This window comes from Notothenia rossii (assembly GCF_949606895.1).
Source record: "Notothenia rossii genome assembly, contig: scaffold_123, whole genome shotgun sequence".
Lineage (NCBI taxonomy): Eukaryota > Metazoa > Chordata > Actinopteri > Perciformes > Nototheniidae > Notothenia > Notothenia rossii.
Window position 1 is genome coordinate 25,870 of NW_027639713.1, and position 22,500 is coordinate 48,369.

The 22,500-nt window shown below is 43.8% G+C and overlaps 1 protein-coding gene and 1 long non-coding RNA gene across 2 annotated transcripts in view; one reads left to right on the plus strand and one right to left on the minus strand.

Moving 5' to 3' along the window:
- Positions 1-8,499: 8,499 nt before the first annotated feature.
- Positions 8,500-10,696, plus strand: LOC307027505. The gene is made up of 3 exons (XR_013804670.1): positions 8,500-8,556; positions 9,169-9,187; positions 9,664-10,696. It is a non-coding gene; the product is annotated as an uncharacterized lncRNA (long non-coding RNA).
- A 1,215-nt stretch (positions 10,697-11,911) lies between these two features.
- LOC307027501 (kinase D-interacting substrate of 220 kDa B-like) overlaps positions 11,912-22,500 on the minus strand; it is a 57,809-nt gene continuing 47,220 nt past the window's right edge. The window contains exons 23-26 of the mRNA XM_079695764.1: positions 22,488-22,500; positions 22,308-22,406; positions 13,995-14,162; positions 11,912-13,411 (exon numbers count right to left, since the gene is read on the minus strand). The exon at positions 22,488-22,500 is cut by the window's right edge and continues 107 nt beyond it. Of these exons, the coding sequence (XP_079551890.1) occupies positions 12,494-13,411; positions 13,995-14,162; positions 22,308-22,406; positions 22,488-22,500 (1,198 nt within the window). The 3' untranslated portion in view covers positions 11,912-12,493. The remainder of the gene's footprint in view (positions 13,412-13,994; positions 14,163-22,307; positions 22,407-22,487) is intronic.

The following is a 22,500-nucleotide window of genomic DNA, read 5'->3' on the forward strand; positions in this document are numbered from 1 at the left end:
CTCACTCACTCACTCACTCACTCACTCACTCACTCACTCACTCACTCACTCACTCACTCACTCACTCACTCAGACACACACACACTTAGATACACACACACTTAGATACACACACACACGCTTAGATACACACACACTCACTCAGACACACACACACACTTAGATACACACACACTCACTCAGACACACACACTTAGATACACACACACTCACTCAGACACACACACACTTAGATACACACACACTCACTCAGACACACACACACTCACTCAGACACACACACACACACTCACTCAGATACACACACACTCACTCAGATACACACACACACTCACTCAGACTCACACACTTAGATACACACACACTCACTCAGACACACACACACACTTAGATACACACACACTCACTCAGACACACACACTTAGATACACACACACTCACTCAGACACACACACACACTTAGATACACACACACTCACTCAGACACACACACTTAGATACACACACACTCACTCAGACACACACACACACTTAGATACACACACACACTCACTCAGACACACACACACTCACTCAGACACACACACACACACTCACTCAGATACACACACACTCACTCAGATACACACACACACTCACTCAGACACACTCACTCACTCACTCAGACAGACAGACAGACAGACAGACACACTCACTCACTCACTCACTCACTCACTCAGACACACACACACACACACACACACACACACACACACACACACACACACACACACACACACCAGGACTTGATGAGGGAGTCTGAACCCAGATCTGTGAAACCGAACATACCTCGTCTATTTTTATTAAATGAAGTATTTTTGTACAGTGACAGGGATCCAGACGTTCTCCAGGCACTCCCCCCCCCCCCCCCCCCCCCTCTGAATGTTGTTATTATTTGTGGGGGAGGGGTCAGATGTAAATGTTTGTAAGATAGTTAGTGTTAGAGGGAGAACTGGATCCCGCTTATTTTTTTATATTAATGGCACATTTTTGTTTCTGCTCATTATTTTTGTGCAATATAAAAGAGAATTAAATAAAAACGTTTTTCTGTATTTGAATAAATCAGCTGGACCTGAGTCGTGTTTATCTGCTCTCCCATTGGACGGCGTGTTTATCTGCTCTCCCATTGGACGGCGTGTTTATCTGCTCTCCCATTGGACGGCGTGTTTATCTGCTCTCCCATTGGACGGCGTGTTTATCTGCTCTCCCATTGGACGGCGTGTTTATCTGCTCTCCCATTGGACGGTGTGTTTATCTGCTCTCCCATTGGACAGCGTGTTTATCTGCTCTCCCATTGGACGGCATGTTTATCTGCTCTCCCATTGGACGGCTTGTTTATCTGCTCTCCCATTGGACAGCGTGTTTATCTGCTCTCCCATTGGACAGCGTGTTTATCTGCTCTCCCATTGGACAGCGTGTTTATCTGCTCTCCCATTGGACTGCTTGTTTATCTGCTCTCCCATTGGACGGCTTGTTTATCTGCTCTCCCATTGGACGGCTTGTTTATCTGCTCTCCCATTGGACAGCTTGTTTATCTGCTCTCCCATTGGACGGCGTGTTTATCTGCTTTCCCATTGGACGGCGTGTTTATCTGCTCTCCCATTGGACGGCGTGTTTATCTGCTCTCCCATTGGACGGCGTGTTTATCTGCTCTCCCATTGGACGGCGTGTTTATCTGCTCTCCCATTGGACAGCGTGTTTATCTGCTCTCCCATTGGACGGCGTGTTTATCTGCTCTCCCATTGGACGGCGTGTTTATCTGCTCTCCCATTGGACGGCGTGTTTATCTGCTCTCCCATTGGACAGCGTGTTTATCTGCTCTCCCATTGGACGGCGTGTTTATCTGCTCTCCCATTGGACAGCGTGTCTATCTGCTCTCCCATTGATCAGGACAAAAAGAGAGAAAGTCTTTGTTCCTGAAACCTTAAGGGAGAGGTCATATCACTCCTGCACTGTCCCCAGGTCAACACACGGGACCACTCCTCTCCATTTAAAGAACATCTAGCGGATGCTTTGACCCAAACCTCTACGACACCTTCCCCTCAAACCCAGATATGTGGGCTTTTCTGTTGAAGGCTCACCTGTGTACACTGACTGGTCATTAGGGGCACAGCCCCACCTAGTGTCAGCAGAAAGTATTACAAATAATGATTACAACAAAATATAAATATAAAATAGATTTGAAGATCATGTTTAATCTGATTCGTCTGTGGCTGTGTTCTTCTAATTAGTGTCTGTTTAGAGCCACGTGGGGCAGAACCCGAACGGTGACTGTAAGAACGACACTGCGCATGCTCAGAGTATTTTCATATTTACAGTTTTTCTCGATTTCTAACACGTTTTTTTAAATTGCTCAGTTTCTCAGAACACTAAACACAATTCACTAAACCACGCCCAAAGTGCAAAACACCTCACTTCTCCTGCTGAGTGAAGAACTGCCCTCACAACTACAGAAACACCAAATGCTAACTTTAGCACCAGATATAACAAACTTCATTCTTAACACTGGATGGTTAGACCGGCTACACACTGCTGAGCACCATCTAAAGCACGTCCATCTGTTAGGGGCTGGGCTCTGGACAGAGAGGGTTCTGCACAGAAACATTGCTTGAGTTTATAGAAATACAGTAAATGAAGAAATACAAATGAGTTGTTGAATGAAATCACATTTTATTCAAAAGATAACATTGAGCATCTCAGATCTCTCTACGTGTGATGCATTGTTTTCCAAAACCCAGTTTGTATCTGCTGCTTCCTGCCTCATTGAGCATCCTTAGCCTTCCACCTCTTTGTTTCTCAGTCCTTCAGATCAACAACACAGACACAGTGGATGGTCAGTGTCTGTGTCTGCCACCGTGCATTGTGCAGGATGTGTGTACAGTTAGAGTCTGCAACATGCCAACAATTAAATTACAGTAAAGAAGTAAATACGTTTCACACAACAGATATAAGCTCTGATATGTCATGAATTATGCAGAACTAGAAACTGGTAACTAACCTGTTAGTCTAAGTGTCCGGATCACAGAGGCGACAGTACATCGGCTTAGATTAGGCTGAACCTTCTGAACGTCCTCTCCTCGAGGCCCCGTCTCAGGTCGGTTAAATGGATTCCTTGCTTCCCTCACTTGCGTCGTTTCCCTGTGTTTAGTCCCTCCCACCAAGGAAGCATGGAGAGACGCAAGGAAACCACGAGAAGCAGGGAAATGAGTTTTCAGAGCAATGGGACGTCCTTTCCTCCGGAGCGTCACGTGAAGCGACGTCCGTTTGTGATGACGCCGCACAGCTGATCGTCTGACAGCAGCTCTGTCCCCGTTGTTTCCACAAACACCCCCGCCTCTGTTAGTACACATTTACTGACACAAACATTTGTATCATCTGTTGTAGACCCCAATAAATAAAATCAAATAAGAACTCATTCTCAAAAAAGATAAACGCCATTCTTCAAATGTATAAACGAACAATAGCTTGATTAATATTGATTAGAGTGCACAAAATAAATAAAATAATTGAGAGAAGAAAAAGAGATATCTATCAAAACCCAGTTAGACTAACATTCACTGGATTGCACACTTTGTTTGTTTGTGTGGATATGGAGCACATTAACATTTTAATAGCACTTCATGACTGACTGAATGGAAATGACAGTAAATGAAAATATAAAACGAAAAAAGCGATCATGAAAATGTTTCCAATAAATGAATAAAATGATTTTTGCCCACTTTGTTGTTCAGATATATCACATGTTTGTAACTAAATGAAACATGAATTGAAACAAAACACAGTTTAAACTGAGGACTGACTCTCGTGAGGTTCATTTATGCATATAAATGCAATTTATTTTCTTCACTCCGCTGGGGTACTGCTCTCATGTCAAGAACAAGAAGCATCAGATCAGTGCACGCGCTGCCTCGTCCAATCAGTGAGCGATACACAGTAAGTGTGGTGTGTGAAGAGGAGACGAGAGACGCGTCCTAAAACCAGGAAGTAAGCTGCGCCTGGGTTCCCTCCACAAATAGCAATGAGAGTTCTCCACAGGATTTTAGAAAATAGCTCAAAATAAGATCTGTGGGAAACGTGCCTGTTTGATAAATGCACGTTTTGTTCAGCCGGATAATATCCACATGTCTACCCTACTTTTATCATTTTCTAATCATAAATCTATCGATTAGATTTATGATAGACTTTTGAAACAAGAAGAAGATAAGGAGGACTTTTACAAACAAGTAATAGATGTTTGTCCAGAGGGAGAGCCAAATGGACTTCATCTTCAAGTCAAGGTAAGACTGCCATTTGATTGAAGATGGGATCTTACTAAGAGAGAACAATTCAATATGTAAATGTTAAATTACATGTTTGGGTATCCTTCTGTTGAACTGTCTGTTTAAAATTAATCGAAGCATCAGACAAAAAAAGCTTTTGAAAATAATATTATATTTTGATTTAGGTCAAAATATGATATGTGTAAACCTGAAGAGTCAGAGGCTCGGCAGCCGAGAGTATGGAGCTCATTTCCTGCCATAACAACACAAACAAACTAAACAGCTTTTACAAATGCCTCGTGATTCACTAACGAACACAATGTTCTTTGCAAATACAAAACACCATCTACAAACTAATGCATTTAGTTTGCATAGCATTTTTTTATCTATCAAACAAACACATAACATTTTCATGTAACCATGTGTAACCATGTGTAACCATGTGTAACCATGTGTTACAGGGACTGGATGTATCTTCTCCGCCGGCCCCGCCTTCTCTCTAAAATGCCGGCACACTTTACAAAACACACCGTCCTTGCTAATGCTATACTCCAAGAAAGTGTACTTGTCATTCCAGTGAGCAGCGAAGCTCCTTTTCCTTTGTCCCCATACCTGTATGTGAAAACTCACAACATTTTGCACGCACGTCAGAAGTGGTGAAAATTGCGATGTGTAATTGGTTCCGGAACTTTGCGTCAAAAATTGCATAGGCAACGACCACTTCAGTTTTTAACGTAAACTCCCCCCACTTTAACTTTCACGTAGACGAACAAAACTCGCTACGCATATATAAGGTGCGGAGACGAACAAAAAAGCCTCTAGGAGGCATATGAAATAACGTACAGGGAGTCTGCCATTTTTTATTTGGCGTGCTCCGCACTTTAACTATCTCCTCCTAGGGACTTGATCCGTACGACTCCAAATTCGTCAGCTAGCGTCTCGAGACATGGGCGACAAAAAGTTATCACGGAACTTTTTTTCTTTTGCACGGCGTAGACGTGATTTGGCGCCAAAGTTCGTGTTTGCTCGATGCTATGGAACACGATGATGTCATATCGCCAACTGACATATTCAGAACGCCACCAAACTTCACGTGATGGTTAACACTGCGGCCCTGAACAGCTCTACATAAAATCCGATGCTACTTAATATGGCGTTACCATGGCAACGCATCCTTCGCCATAAAACACGGTCTCGCTGTAACTCCAATGGACACGGTCCCATCGTCCCACAATCTTCACTTTTATAACACCGGTCCATGCCTCAACAGCTCTACATGAAATGTGAGATCTCACCATATTCCGTTTCCATGGCAACCCATCCCTCGCCAAAAAACACGAAGTTGCCGTTACTTCTATGAAAATGGTCCAAATGTCACCAGACTTCAGATGACAGTTAAGTGTCCGGCCCTCAACAGCTCTACGCCAATTATGGGGTGTCATCATATGCCGTTACCATGGTGACAGATCCCTCGCCATGAAACATGGTGTTGTCGTAATTCAATGGAAAATTGTCCGAACGGCACCAGACTTCAGACTATCATTAATGGTCCGGCCCTCAACAGCTCTTTGTCAATTAGGGGATGTCATCATATGCCGTTGTCATGGCGACAGATCCCTCGCCAAAAAACACGAAGTTGCCGTTACTCCTATGAAAATGGTCCAAACGGCACCATACTTCAGATGATGGCTAATGGTCCGGCCCTCAACAGCTCTATGCCAATCATGGGATGTCATCATATGCCATTTCCATCGCAATGCATCCCTCGCCATAAAACACAATGTTGTCTTAACTCAGTGGTTCTCAAACCTTTTCTGTCAGGCCCACCCTTTGGAGAAAAAAAAAAGTTGGTTCCCCCCCAACACAAATAGTCAGGCTCAGTGGCGGCGCCAGAGATTTATTTTGGGGATGCTGTGGGGTAGCCTGACGTTTCATAGAGGGTGCTCAAACATTTAGGGTTTCCCATTAATGTACCGGGCGCTACAGGGGAACTTTCTACTGCAACACTCCCCACGCACACACAGTGTGACTGTTACAATGAAGGCTCGATAATCAGCTCACGGCATATAGGTGTAGGCAGGGGTAAAGTGCTATTTTTATAGGTGGTGTGTGGACCTCACCTCCTCTAGGGGGGTCCGGGGGGATGCTCCCCCGGGAAGATTTATTTTTAAATGTTGAAGTTAAAGCATCAATCTGCTGCACTTTGAGAGCAACATGAAGAGATCTATGGATCCATCTCTCAACACCCAGATGAAACACAACTGGAAACAGATTTTATTTTTCTTTATGGATATTTTACAAATCACCCTTTCAAACTGTATTATTTTTTTACTGTCATATAGTATTTCATACCTGTTTTTCATTTATTGTCTTATTTTTTTATAACTATAATGATCATATAAACGTGTGCCTCGGAAATAATTGTTTACATTAATGGTGACCAAAACGTTTGAGACCCACTGAGATAACCCTGAGAGTCCTTTAGCTCACTGAGTCTCTCAGGAGAGGACTCTCCTCCACTCTGTTGTTGAAAAAGCTCCTTATGTCCGTTAGCGTAGCTCGCTAGCACCAGAAGCTAACAACAACGATCTCCGGTACCGGTGCGCTCTCTCTCTCTCTCTCTCTCTGTCTCGCTCGCGCACACAAAATGGCTCGTTCGAAACACAGAGCCGAGCTTTAATGAAACACAGAGACCCAGACGTAATAGTACTGTACTCTATTATATTATTTTTTCTAATCAATAATTTTTCAATTTCTGATATTTTTTTTTTTATAGCCATTTTTCCTCCTGGTCTCTCGCGCCCCCCTGGCATGCCTCTGCGCCCCCCACTTTGAGAACCACTGTCTTAACTCAATGGAAAATGGTCCAAACGGTACCAGACTTCAGATGACAGTTAATGTTCCGGCCCTCAACACCTCAATATGACAATAGTGAGTTTTCCTCAAAAGCTGTTGCCATGGCAACGCATCCCTTGCCGTTAAGCACGATATTGCTTTAACTCCTGTGTAAATGGTCAAAAAGTGTTCAAACTTTACATTTGTGCTAACGGTACAGTCCTAAAGACATATAGTATGTGTCAGTTTTGAGATTTCGTCAAATGCCGTTGCCATGGTAACAAAATAGTAGCAGTGAAACACGGTTTTCTCATAACTCCAGTAAACATGCTCCAAACGGCCCAAAACTTCACATGTTTGATAACGATGCAGCCCTCAACACATCTAGGCGTATTATGGGGTGACATCAAATTCTGTTGCCATGGCGACAGATCACTCGCCATCAAACACAATGTTTATGATACTGCTGCAACTCCCATGTACGTTTTCCGATCGGCCTGAAACTTCCCACGTTTGCCAACGGCCGAGTCCTCGAGACACCTAGACACACACCTCGACATGCGGTCAACAGCCTGTGGAGCATCGAAGACCCGCTCAACGCTGCTTGTAGCTTTAATTAATAATGCTTTTAATTTTATTTATTTTTTAAAGGGAGACACATTTTTGTTCTTTTTATTATTTCATTGTTAATTTTGATCAAAAATGTTGGAAACTATATTTTCGCCCAGTCATTTTTGATCAATGAATGGGTGGGCCCAGTGCCAGAGTGGGTGGGCCTAGGCCCAGTAGGCCCACCCATAACGTCGCGGCTGCTACATTTCATAAGAGGTGTAAAACCTGTGAGCATTTTAAATCTTATTTGAACTAAATGCTTATATATATATATATATATATAATATGTAGTTGTATTTGTATTGTTGATTTATTGTGTGAACGAGGCGATATAGAGAAGGTTAAGCTGTACTGTTGGAGCAGGCATCTTGTTTCTGGATGTTTGTGGAGATGGTCCGTGAGTGTTTTTTTGATTGGTTAAGAGTCCTTGGTATGAAAAGGTTTGAGAAACACTGCGCTAGTGGATTTTCAACGGGGGGAGCCTCGCTGCGGGGAAATTCTACAGATGGCCAGTCCGCCCCTGAAAAATGTCTATGCACACGTTATTATTAATAATTTAAAAAAAAATTAATTAAAGAAATTATTATTTAAAATATTCTATTTTTATTTTGTAATCATCTCGCGACCCCCACTCTGGGAACCCCTGCTGTAAGGTGTCCTCGGGCCCTGTTAGGTGTCCTTGGGTCCTGTAGGGTGTCCTTGGGTCCTGTTAGGTGTCCTTGGGTCCTGTAGGGTGTCCTGGGTCCTGTTAGGTGTCCTTGGGCCCTGTTAGGTGTCCTTGGGTCCTGTTAGGTGTCCTTGGTCCTGTTAGGTGTCCTTGGGTCCTGTTAGGTGTCCTTGGGTCCTGTTAGGTGTCCTGGGTCCTGTTAGGTGTCCTTGGGCCCTGTAAGGTGTCCTTGGGTCCTGTAGGGTGTCCTGGGTCCTGTAAGGTGTCCTTGGGTCCTTTAAGGTGTCCTTGGGTCCTGTTAGGTGTCCTTGGGCCCTGTAAGGTGTCCTTGGGTCCTGTAGGGTGTCCTGGGTCCTGTAAGGTGTCCTTGGGCCCTGTAGGGTGTCCTGGGTCCTGTTAGGTGTCCTTGGGCCCTGTTAGGTGTCCTTGGGTCCTTTAAGGTGTCCTTGGGTCCTGTTAGGTGTCCTGGGTCCTGTAGGGTGTCCTGGGTCCTGTAAGGTGTCCTTGGGCCCTGTAGGGTGTCCTGGGTCCTGTTAGGTGTCCTTGGGTCCTGTAGGGTGTCCTTGGGTCCTGTTAGGTGTCCTTGGGTCCTGTAGGGTGTCCTTGGGTCCTGTTAGGTGTCCTTGGGTCCTGTAGGGTGTCCTTGGGTCCTGTTAGGTGTCCTTGGGTCCTGTTAGGTGTCCTGGGTCCTGTTAGGTGTCCTTGGGTCCTGTTAGGTGTCCTTGGGCCCTGTTAGGTGTCCTTGGGTCCTGTTAGGTGTCCTTGGTCCTGTTAGGTGTCCTTGGGTCCTGTTAGGTGTCCTTGGGTCCTGTTAGGTGTCCTGGGTCCTGTTAGGTGTCCTTGGGTCCTGTTAGGTGTCCTTGGGCCCTGTAAGGTGTCCTTGGGTCCTGTTAGGTGTCCTTGGGTCCTGTTAGGTGTCCTTGGGCCCTGTTAGGTGTCCTTGGGTCCTGTAAGGTGTCCTTGGGTCCTGTTAGGTGTCCTGGGTCCTGTTAGGTGTCCTTGGGTCCTGTTAGGTGTCCTTGGGCCCTGTAAGGTGTCCTTGGGTCCTGTTAGGTGTCCTTGGGTCCTGTTAGGTGTCCTGGGTCCTGTTAGGTGTCCTTGGGTCCTGTTAGGTGTCCTGGGTCCTGTTAGGTGTCCTTGGGCCCTGTAAGGTGTCCTTGGGTCCTGTTAGGTGTCCTTGGGTCCTGTTAGGTGTCCTTGGGCCCTGTTAGGTGTCCTTGGGCCCTGTAAGGTGTCCTTGGGTCCTGTTAGGTGTCCTTGGGCCCTGTTAGGTGTCCTTGGTGCTATGAAAGGCGCCAGTTCTTCAGTAAAACCTTTAAATCATATTTAAAAAATAAAGATTCAGAGAAACTTCCAGATGTAATTCTTTTATTTCACAGCAGGACAAACATCAGCAGTTTAACTCTCATTTCAATCTGATCCTTTAGTTCATTGTTTGTTTCTTCACGTTGTTTCACTTTCATCAGACGCTTTATTCTGAAATTCTGTTTTTCCTCCCCCTCTGTTTGTTTGTTTGTTTGTTTGTTGATGTTCAGCACTTTGGAAACATCTCCTCTATAATGTCATATTTATAAAAACACATTTTAAAAAATACTATCAATGTGTTTTCTCTCAATTTCCCTAAAACTTCAATTAAATGTTTGATGTAATTTCAATAAAAAGGTCTTCTGAGTTTCAGTCGACTTTTTACTTTTAACAAGGATTTAAATCAAATTTCAGAATAAAAGCTCCCCGATTAAAACACCACACTTAAACACTAAACCCTAACCACTAAACCCTAACCACTAAACACTAACCACTAAACCCTAACCACTAAACACTAACCACTAAACCCTAACCACTAAACACTAACCACTAAACCCTAAACACTGAACACTAAACACTAAACACTTAACACTAGAAATTCTGAGATTAGGTGAGAATTCTGAGACAACAGTGGGAATGTCTCATGAATAGGTTATCTGGGAATATTTAAAAAAAAAATCTAATTTTAGTAAATATTATTTTCAGGTTTAAACGTCTGAAGAAAATGTAATAACAGTTATTTTTTTCACAGTATTAAAAAACGACAGAAACATTTTTAGATTGACTTTAGTTTGTTTTTAAGAGATTAAACATCGACATGCAGGAACCACGACAAGTTTTCTTACGTTACGTTTTCTTTATAAATGTTACACCGAACGCTGAATTCTGTTTACTTTAAATATCAAAACTCTTCATCAGAAGCTCAAAGGATCATTTACTGATTTATTATCAGAGTTTTATTCTGAAAAACTTCACGAATTTAATCTCAGAAAATATTTCCATCATTCTCTTTTAATAAGATGTTCTATTTTTAAATCAATTATCTTCTTTTCATTTCCTAGAGTTCCCTAGAGTTCCTTTGAGTTCTTTTGAGTTCCTTTGAGTTCCCTAGAGTTCCCTAGAGTTCCTTTGAGTTCCCTAGAGTTCCCTAGAGTTCCTTTGAGTTCTTTTGAGTTCCTTTGAGTTCCCTAGAGTTCCCTAGAGTTCCTTTGAGTTCCCTAGAGTTCCTTTGAGTTCCCTAGAGTTCCTTTGAGTTCTTTTGAGTTCCTTTGAGTTCCCTAGAGTTCCCTAGAGTTCCTTTGAGTTCTTTTGAGTTCCTTTGAGTTCCCTAGAGTTCCCTAGAGTTCCTTTGAGTTCCCTAGAGTTCCTTTGAGTTCCCTAGAGTTCCTTTGAGTTCTTTTGAGTTCCTTTGAGTTCTCTAGAGTTCCCTAGAGTTCCTTTGAGTTCCCTAGAGTTCCCTAGAGTTCCCTAGAGTTCCCTAGAGTTCCTTTGAGTTCTCTAGAGTTCCCTAGAGTTCCTTTGAGTTCCCTAGAGTTCCCTATAGTTCCTTTGAGTTCCTTTGAGTTCCCTAGAGTTCTTTTGAGTTCCTTTGAGTTCCCTAGAGTTCCTTTGAGTTCCCTAGAGTTCCCTAGAGTTCCCTAGAGTTCCTTTGAGTTCTTTTGAGTTCCTTTGAGTTCCCTAGAGTTCCTTTGAGTTCCCTAGAGTTCCCTAGAGTTCCCTAGAGTTCCTTTGAGTTCCCTAGAGTTCCCTAGAGTTCCTTTGAGTTCCTTTGAGTTCCCTAGAGTTCCTTTGAGTTCCTTTGAGTTCCCTAGAGTTCCCTAGAGTTCCTTTGAGTTCTTTTGAGTTCCTTTGAGTTCCTTTGAGTTCCCTAGAGTTCCCTAGAGTTCCTTTGAGTTCTCTAGAGTTCCCTAGAGTTCCTTTGAGTTCTCTAGAGTTCCCTAGAGTTCCTTTGAGTTCCCTAGAGTTTCCTAGAGTTCCTTTGAGTTCCTTTGAGTTCCCTAGAGTTCCCTAGAGTTCCTTTGAGTTCCTTTGAGTTCCTTTGAGTTCCTTTGAGTTCCCTAGAGTTCCCTAGAGTTCCTTTGAGTTCCCTAGAGTTCCTTTGAGTTCCTTTGAGTTCCCTAGAGTTCCCTAGAGTTCCTTTGAGTTCCTTTGAGTTCCTTTGAGTTCCCTAGAGTTCCCTAGAGTTCCTTTGAGTTCCCTAGAGTTCCTTTGAGTTCCTTTGAGTTCCCTAGAGTTCCCTAGAGTTCCTTTGAGTTCCCTAGAGTTCCTTTGAGTTCCCTAGAGTTCTTTTGAGTTCTTTTGAGTTCCTTTGAGTTCCCTAGAGTTCATGAATGTTTTCAATCCTGAAGATTTTACTTTTATTCTGTATATTTTGTGATTTTGATAAAAAAAATTCCGGACTTTATTTTCTGAATATTTAAAATGTTCTGTCTCTTAAATATTTAGCATTATTTGGTTATTTAAAGTTCAGGACTTCAATCTTTAAAGAGAATCATTGACCTCCTAAAGGTTTCTAGTTGTATTGTTTAACTTTATAGATTTGAACAAAACCCAATTTGTGTTATTCAGATTTCTTCTAAATTTTCTTCTCCTAATGTTTGTCTTTAATCTCTAATTTATTTCTTAATTGGCTGACTTGTCCCCCCCGGAGGCTCCTGATTGGCTGACTTGTCCCCCCCGGAGGCTCCTGATTGGCTGACTTTTATCCCCAGGAGGCTCCTGATTGGCTGACTTTTATCCCCAGGAGGCTCCTGATTGGCTGAGAGGCTGGATGACATCACAGGATGCTCTCTCTCTCGTCTCCGAAGGTCACGGTGTCCGACGACACGCTGCAGACCTCGGGGGGGTCGCCGGGCCTCAGCCCCCGCCGCAGGTGAACCACCCGCACGTTCTCATTGGTGGGGGTGGGGCGGGGGGCGGAGCTTGGGGAGAGGATGACGTCAGTGGAGGAGGAGGGGGGGGTGGGGTCAGTAGTGGTGAGGGGGCGGGGCCTAGAGTTGGAGTTGTTGTTGAGCGAGACGGAGTTCAGGTTGAAGGACCAGCTGTCCTCGGGGCTGGAGGCCATCAGGCTGCAGTCCTCGGAGCAGATGGACATCCGGACGTCTTGAAGAACGCCGGGAACGCCGCCCGGGACACCGGGAACGCCACCGCGCTTCCTGTCCTCCTCTAGCTCCGCCTCCTCATCCTGCAGCGAGTGATTGGGCGAGCTCTCGTTGGAGCGGACGCCAGAATCAGACGAATCCTTTTTGTCCAGCGTGGCGTCGGACAGGAAGTCCTTCCCTTTCATCGCCGTGATCTTCTTCAACTCCTCGTCTTCTTCGATCTTCTTGTAGCTCCGCCCCCTCGCCCCCGCTGTGTGTTCGCCGTTCTTCTCGTCTTCCTCCCTGATGGGGTCCAGGTCTGGGTTGTTATTATCGGTGGTTGTTGTCGTGTGTTTTCCGGCTCCGGTCCTCTTCCCGAACGTGGCTCTGCGTCCCTCCGTCTCCTCCCTGCTCTCGGAGGAGGACAGGAATTGAACCGGCTGCGGCTGCACGGGTCGCTCCGCGCCGCTCAGCTCCGTCTGGGCCATCTGAGACACGTACTCCTCATAGGCGGAGCGGTACTCGTCCTGCTGACGATCCGTCAGGCGGGAAACGTCCAGAGAGGAAGACTCCTGAGAGTTCAGAGAGGTGAGGCTGGCTGTACGGAGCGCCGCCTGGAGGAGAGGAGGAGGAGAGGAGGAGGAGGAGAGGAGAGGAGGAGAGGAGGAGAGAAGGAGGAGAGGAGAGGGGGAGTTAAAGGTCACCTATATTAGGCCTCAGATATAAAAGAAGAGTTAAACACCACATAAAATGTCCTCTGATTGGACAATAAGAGTGTAGTATATGATAGGTGTCCTCTGATTGGACAATAAGAGTGTAGTATATGATAGGTGTCCTCTGATTGGACAATAAGAGTGCAGTATATGATAGGTGTCCTCTGATTGGACAATAAGAGTGCAGTATATGATAGGTGTCCTCTGATTGGACAATAAGAGTGCAGTATATGATAGGTGTCCTCTGATTGGACAATAAGAGTGTAGTATATGATAGATGTCCTCTGATTGGACAATAAGAGTGTAGTATATGATAGGTGTCCTCTGATTGGACAATAAGAGTGTAGTATATGATAGATGTCCTCTGATTGGATAATAAGAGTGTAGTATATGATAGGTGTCCTCTGATTGGACAATAAGAGTGCAGTATATGATAGATGTCCTCTGATTGGATAATAACAGTAGTTAGTAATAGCTCTCATACCGTCCACGGTGTGTTTCCGGCCCTCGGAGGCTCGTCACTGCTCAGATCCTCGAAGCTGAGGTTGAAGCTGAAGATGGAGGCGTCTGGGGGCGGAGCCTGAGTGCTGCCTTGCTCACTGGCAGCTTCCTCCTGCAGGAGCTGGCTCTCCATGGAGCGCATCTCCAGCACCTGCAGCACAAAGGGAGCGTCTGAACATCAGGCAGGAAAATCACATCTGAACATTCGTTCTGAGATCTCACCAGAACTGAGAAAAACAGAAAACAGGAAGAAACACAACTGGAATTCTGAGAAAAACGTTGGAATTCTGAGGTTTAAGTGGGTTTTCTGAGAAAAAATGGGAATTCTGAGATTTAAGTGGGTTTTCTGAGTTTGAAGTGGGAATTCTGAGATTTAGCCTGTTAAACCCGAGAGGACCCTAACCCAGGTCCTGCGTTTTTTTTCTTCACAAAACTGTGTCTCAGGGCCTCTTAACATTTAACAACCTATTAATGTGTCATAACCGATTAACGGGAAGAAACTCGGCTAACTGACAACACAAACAATTTTTACCGAAACACAAGTCTAACAAGAAGTGTCTAAATGAGCCCTGAGCAAAAAAATGCTAAAGCACTTAGCACAGAACTCAGGGTAGAAATACCATTATTACTTATCGTGACTGCATATACAAGATATTCCACATATTCTATAGGTATTGGTCTAATCACTGAGCGATCAAAACGCGCGACAGGGGAAGGAAACACAGACATCACAACACGTAGCATTACGGAGCAAACACAGTAGATATTCTCACCTTAGGTGTAATTCTGATCAAAAGTTGTGTTCAATGGCATTAAAATGATAAAAATGCAGCTGAAGGTTAATCCAAAGGTTAATCCAACGTGTCTGTCACTTTGAAATAACGATTGATAATCCATCATTCCATTTTTATGTCAAAAACTGAGATTTCATATTAGCTGCTAATGGTAGCCACCAGAGTGTATCGCAGCTTCCTGTTCCGGGGTATTCTGGCTACGCATCACTCATTCACCAATGGGTAATGTTTAGATGGATTTTAGGAACTTCCCCCCGATGCTATTGGCTCTAACGGTTAAAACAAGACGTCAATCATCAAAATCGAACGAGGGGGGCCAGAGATATGGAAAATGCACCCAAATGACCCCAGAAGTGGGTTTATTTCTAAACCTCTCTAAAAAGGTCAAATGTCTCTTGTTTTGCATCAATCTTGATACAGAGTACTCATTATATGTTATTGTTTGGATTCCTAAAGCTTTAAGTCTACCTTAGGGTAGTTTTCACTATAAGTAATGTTTTCTTTTTGGACGGACACTATCATTACAAATGTTTTAATATGTTCAATCTGAATTTACTTTAAAATAAAATCCAACTGCATCCGACTGACAGGTTTATCATTGTTTATAAATGTTCCCCTTTTAAAAGGGAAGATATGGTCATTTTTCTGGGAAAGTCATTTTCGAGCCTGAGACCTGAAAAACAGGATTGGGGCTTAACAGGTTAAGTGGGAATTTGGGATTTTTTTTATCTAAGTGGAATTCTGATACTAATATGGGAATTCTGAGATTTGAGTAGGAATTTTGAGATTAGGGTGGGAATTCTGAGATGTATGTGGGCATTCTGAGATTTAAGTGGGAATTCTGAGATTTAAATAGGAATTTGGTAATTCTTTTATTTAAGTGGGAATTCCGATACTTACTGTATGTGGGAGTTTTTTTATTTAACTGGGAATTATGATACTAGTATGGGAATTCTGAGATTAAGGTGGGAATTCTGAGACTAAAGTGGGAATTCTGAGATTAGGTGAGAATTCTGAGAATTAAATGGGAATTTGGGATTTTTTTTAAATTGGGAATTTGGGCATTTTGAGATTTAAATGGGGATTTTGAGATTTCAGTGAGAATTTTGAGATTTAGCTGGGAATTCTGAGACTCAAGTGGGAATTCTGATTTGGAATTCTGAGACAAGATTAGGAATTCTGAGACTACTGTGGGAATTCTGAGATTAAAGTGGGTATTTTGAGATTTAAGTGGGAATTTTGTGATTCAAGTGGGAATTTTGAGAAAAAAGTGGGAATTCTGAGATTGAAGTGGGAATTCTGAGATTGACGTGGGAATTTCGAGATTTAAGTGGGAATTCTGAGATTGAAGAGGAAATTCTGAGATGAAGGTGGGAATTCTGAGATTTGAGTAGGAATTCCGAAATTAGGGTGGGAATTCTGAGATTTATGTGGGAATTACTCTCAATGAATATAAGAAAGCACTGCGTAAAGCGAGAGCAGCATACTACTCTTCATTCACTGTCACGCACTATGTCCTTCCGTAATATCAAAAACATCAATGTAACCGACCTCACAACTGGTATTGACTGTTTTCCCACCATCACCCCCCCATGTACCCCGGAACAGCTGGTTCTCTTGTATAACAATGGTCTCCAGACTCTGTTAAATTCACTTGCCCCCCTCAAATCCCGGACTGTTTCATTCCCCCACTCTGCTCCCTGGTTCACCCCCCACCTACGTCAGCTGAAAGCCGAAGGTCGTCAGCTGAAGAGGCTTTTCAGCAAAACCGGACTCACCATACACAAACAAATGTACCATACCCACATCCTCATATACAAAGATGCCCTCTCCTCAGCCAAATCCCAATATTTTACAGCAAAAATTACTGCTGGTGCTGGAAACACCAGGGCCCTGCACTCAGTGGTCAACAAATCACTCCGCCCCCCTGATTCCCTCCCCCCACACTTTTACTCCACTGACCACTGCAACTCCCTGATGTCATTTTTTAACACAAAAATAGACACCATTCACCAGCAACTGACCCCTCACACGTCCAGTTGTCCACCTCCTTTTGTCCCCCACCCCCCCCTCTCTCTACCTCTCTCCTGCTTCGAACTCCCCTCTGCTGCGGATTTATCCAAAATCATCCGGAATTCCAAGCCATCCACCTGCCAACTTGACCCCCTCCCATCCTCCCTGGTTATAGCCTCCCTCCCCTCACTGCTGCCCCTGATAACTGCCATTATTCACTCCTCCCTCACCTCTGGTTCTGTCCCCTCAGCCCTCAAAACTGCAGCTGTCACACCGTTATTAAAGAAACCTGGTCTAGATCCCAACATCTTCAACAACCTCCGCCCCATCTCCAACCTACCTTTTCTCGCTAAAATACTAGAAAAAGCAGTGGCATCACAGATTCAGACACACCTCACCAACAATAACCTTTATGAACAGTTCCAGTCCGGTTTTCGCCCCCGTCACAGTACAGAAACAGCCCTCATTAAAATCACAAACGACCTCCTGATAGCAGCTGACTCTGGACAATTATCCATCCTCATCCTCCTTGATTTAAGTGCAGCCTTTGACACCATTTCCCACTCCACCCTCCTTGACCGACTTACATCCATTGGCTTATCTGACACACCCCTAGACTGGTTTCACTCATATCTCTCCGGCCGTACTCAGTTCATTCAGTTAAAATCATTCACATCCCATCCCTCCCTCATCTCCTCCGGTGTCCCCCAGGGCTCTGTCCTTGGCCCCATCCTCTTCATCATCTACCTCCTCCCCCTTGGACAGATTTTCCGTAAACATAACATCAATTTCCACTGCTATGCGGACGACACCCAGCTATACGTCTCCTCCAAACCGTCTTCCACCTTCCCACCCCCCTCCCTCTGTACCTGTTTACAGGAAATCAAATCCTGGTTCACCTCAAATTTCCTAAAACTCAACAGTGATAAAACTGAGGTAGTCCTCATTGGTTCAAAACTCACACTCACCAAGCAACCCAGTTTTACTCTCACCATCGACAACTCCCCGGTTTCCCCCTCCCCTCAGGTCAAGAGTCTGGGTGTCGTCCTCGACAGCACCCTCTCCTTCCACACCCATATCAACAACACCATCCGGTCTGCCTATTTTCATCTCAGAAACATCAACCGCCTCCGCCCCTCACTCACTCCCCACAGTGCCGCTATCCTGGTCCACTCTCTCGTCACCTCCCGCTTGGACTATTGCAATTCCCTTCTCTATGGTCTCCCCCACAAACACCTACACAAACTCCAACTGGTCCAAAACGCTGCTGCCCGTATCATCACCAGAACCCCTGTCATCAGTCACATCACCCCTGTACTACACCAACTCCACTGGCTTCCCATTAAACACCGCATTGACTACAAGATCCTCTTTCATACTTTCAAAGCCATTCATAACCTCGCCCCCCCATACCTGTCTGACCTTGTCCATGTCAACATTCCCACCCGGTCTCTTAGGTCTGCCTCCTCCATCACTCTCAAAGTTTTCCCAGCCCGTCTCTCCACCATGGGGTCAAGAGCCTTCAGCCGCTCTGCCCCTCACCTCTGGAACTCCCTCCCCCCTGATATTAGAAACATGGACACTATCACCACTTTCCAAACTCACCTCAAAACCCACCTGTTCAGGCAAGCGTATGGCTGACCTGTGCTGCAAGCTGTATGTTTTTAGTAGTTATGTTTTTAAACTGTGTTTTGCTTTTAACTATGTTTGTAAAAATTGTTTTTAACCTTGTTGTACGGCGACCTTGAGTGCCTTGAAAGGCGCCTTATAAAATAAATGCATTATTATTATTATTATTATTATTAATAGATGAGAATAAGAATAATGCAAGATTTCTTTTCAGCACTGTAGCCAGGCTGACAGAGAGCCACAGCTCGACTGAGCCTTCTATTCCCATAGCACTCAGTAGGAATGATTTGATGTGCTTTTTTAACGATAAACCTGTTACTATTAGAAACAAAATCAATGACCTCTTGCCTTTGACCAGTATAGTGTTATCAACAGCTCCCGGAAACGTAAGTTCTAATATTACACTAGATCGTAAACTAGAATGCTTTTCAGCCATAAACCTTGAACAATTAAATTCAATGATTCTCTCTTCTAAACCATCAACGTGTATCTTAGACCCAATTCCAACTAAGTTGTTAAAAGAAGTTTTTCCATTAATTAGCACCTCTTTATTAAATATTATGAATATGTCTTTATTATCAGGCTATGTTCCACAATCATTCAAAGTAGCAGTGATAAAACCGCTTCTTAAAAAGCACAACCTCGATCCAGAGGTTTTAGCCAACTATAGACCTATTTCTAATCTTCCGTTCCTCTCAAAGATTCTTGAGAAAACAGTCGCAAAACAGCTGATTACTTAAAAAACTATGATTTATTTGAAGATGTTCAGTCTGGCTTTAGAACACAACATAGCACAGAGACAGCTCTGGTTAAAGCAGTGGTTCTCAAAGTGGGGGGCGCGCCCCCCCAGGGGGGCACAGAGGCATGACAGGGGGGGCGCGAGAGACCAGGAGGAAAAATGGTTATTAAAAAAAAAATGAAGAAAAAAAAAATCATATTTTGAAAGATTATTGATTCGAAAATAATATGATACAGTACTATTACGTCTGGGTCTCTGTGTTTCATTGAAGCTTGGCTCTGTGTGTGTGTGCAACGAGCCATTTTGTGTGCATGCATGCACGAGCGAGAGAGCAAGAGAGAGCGCACCGGTACCGGAGATCGTTGTTGTTAGCTTCTGGTGCTAGCGAGCTACGCTAACAGATATAAGGGGTTTTTACAACAGCAAAGTGGAGGAGAGTCCTCTCCTGTCAGACTGAGAGGCTCAGTGAGCTAAAGGACTCTCTCAGTGTTATCTCAGTGGGTCTCAAACGTTTTGGTCACCATTAATGTAAACAATTATTTCCGAAGCACACGTTTATATGATCATTATAGTTATAAAAAAATAAGAGAATAAATGAAAAACAGGTATGAAACTCCATATGACAGTAAAAAAAGAATAAAGTTTAAAAGGGTGACTTGTAAAATATCCATAAAGAAAAAGTAAATCTGTTTACAGTTCTGTTTCAAATGGGTGTTGAGAGATGTATCCATAGATCTCTTCATTTTGCTCTCAATGTGCACCAGATTGATGCTTTTAACTTCAATATTTAAAAATAAAACTTCCCAGGGGGTCCACACACCACCTATAAAAATAGCACTTTACCCCTGCTTACACCTATATGCCGTGAGCTGATTATCCAGCCTTCATTGTAACAGTCGCGGGTACACTGTGTATATGTGTGGGGATTGTTGCAGTAGAAAATTCCACTGTAGCGACCGGTACATTAATGGGAAACCCTAAATGTTTAAGCACCCTCTATGAAACGTCAAGCTACCCCACAGCACCCCCAACATAAATCTCTGGCGCCGCCACTGAGCCTGACTATTTGTGTTGGGGGGGCCCGACTTTTTTTTTTCTCCAAAAGGGGGTCCTGACAGAAAAAGTTTGAGGACCACTGGGTTAAAGTCACAAATGACATTCTAATAGCCTCTGACAAGGGACTTGTCTCTATTCTTGTCTTGCTCGATCTTAGTGCTGCATTTGATACTATCGACCATGATATCCTATTGCAAAGACTAGAGCACTTAGTTGGCAGACAGGGAACTGCTTTAGGCTGGTTTAGGTCCTATCTATCTGAACGCTCTCAGTTTGTACGTGTCAACGATGAGTCTTCCACGCAAACCAAAGTTAGCCATGGAGTGCCACAGGGCTCAGTGCTTGGACCTATTTTGTTCACACTATATATGCTTCCTTTAGTCAATATTATAAGGAATCATTCTGTAAACTTTCATTGTTATGCGGATGATACTCAACTATATTTATCAATCAAGCCTGATGAAATTAATCATCTAAATAAAATTCAAGACTGCCTCAAGGACTTAAAAACGTGGATGACCTTAAATTTTTTGATGTTAAACACGACCAAAACTGAAGTTATTGTACTTGGCCCGAAGAATCTACGAAACAAATTATCTAAAGATATATTAACTATGGATGGCATTAATTTGGCCTCCAGTGAGACTGTAAGGAATCTTGGTGTTATATTTGATCAGGATTTATCCTTTAACACCCACATAAAATCAATTTCAAGGACCGCCTACTTCCATCTACGTAACATTGCAAAAATCAGGCATATCTTGCCTCAAAACGATGCAGAGAAACTAGTCCATGCATTTGTTACTTCAAGGCTGGATTATTGTAACTCCTTATTATCAGGGTGTACCAAGAAGTCAGTCAAGTCGCTTCAGCTGATTCAAAATGCTGCAGCTCGTGTACTAACCAGAGTTAGGAAAAGGGACCACATTACTCCTGTTCTGGCTGCCTTACACTGGCTCCCTATAGAACACAGGAGAGAATTTAAAATTCTTCTTCTCGCCTACAAAGCCCTTAATGGGCAGGCGCCATCTTACCTTAAAGAACTCATTATACCCTACTGGCCTACTAGGGCATTGCGTTCCAAGAATGCAGGGTTGTTGGTTGTTCCTAGAGTCTCTAAAAGTACAATGGGAGCCAGAGCCTTTTCTTATCAAGCTCCACTTTTGTGGAATCAGCTTCCAGTTTGTGTTCGGACGGCAGACACCCTATCCGTTTTTAAGAGTGCTTAAGACCTTCCTTTTTGATAAAGCTTATAGTTAGGGCTGATTAGATTCAGCCCCTAGTTTTGCTGATATAGGCTTAGTTTGTCGGGGGACATCTTACTTCTTCCTTCTCTCTGTCTATACCTGTGTACTCTCATGTTCCCATTAACCCAGCTTCCCCAAATGTCTTTCTTTTTGGTGTCTATATACGCCGGGATCCGGAGTCATGGATGATCCTGCGGTCCTGTGTCATGGATCTCGAGCCCTGGATCTTGAGTCGTGGCTGTGGTCCTGGATCATAAGTCCTGGATGGATATACTCATGGATTCATCTTCTCATTATACACACATGCATTTCAAAACATTTGGTCTACCTATGTTGCAAATGTATTATCTTTTCAATTTACACACGGCATCTATTGCACGTCTGTCCGTCCTGGGAGAGGGATCCCTCCTCTGTTGCTCTCCCTGAGGTTTCTCCCATGTTCCCCTTTAAACTGTGGGTTTCTCTGGAAGTTTTTCCTTGTACGATGTGAGGGTCTAAGGACAGAGGGTCTAAGGACAGAGGGTCTGAGGACAGAGGGTCTAAGGACAGAGGGTGTCGTGTTGTCATACTGATATTCTGTACAAACTGTGAAATCCACTGAGACAAATGTAAATTTTATTCTAAGACTTTCGTGGGAATTCGGATAACAAGTGGTAAAACAATATAATAATTGTTTTCTCAGAATTGTGTAAGAATTGAATGATCCAATGAATATTGAAGATATTGACTCATTAATTCCCGTCCCGAACATAAGGTGATCTCTGGAATGTGTGTTTAGTCCCGTAGAATCAGATTTTATGGGAAGAGTTTTTCCTCACCGAGGCTCGGAACAGCTGCCAGTCTCCGAAGTTCATATTCATCTCCTTCTTCAGCTCGTCGATGTTACACTGCGTCAGCACACGGCCGTTCACGTTCGCCTGGAAACACACACACGTTAGTGTCACACACACACACACACACACACACACACACACACACACACACACACACACACACACCTTCCTGATGGTG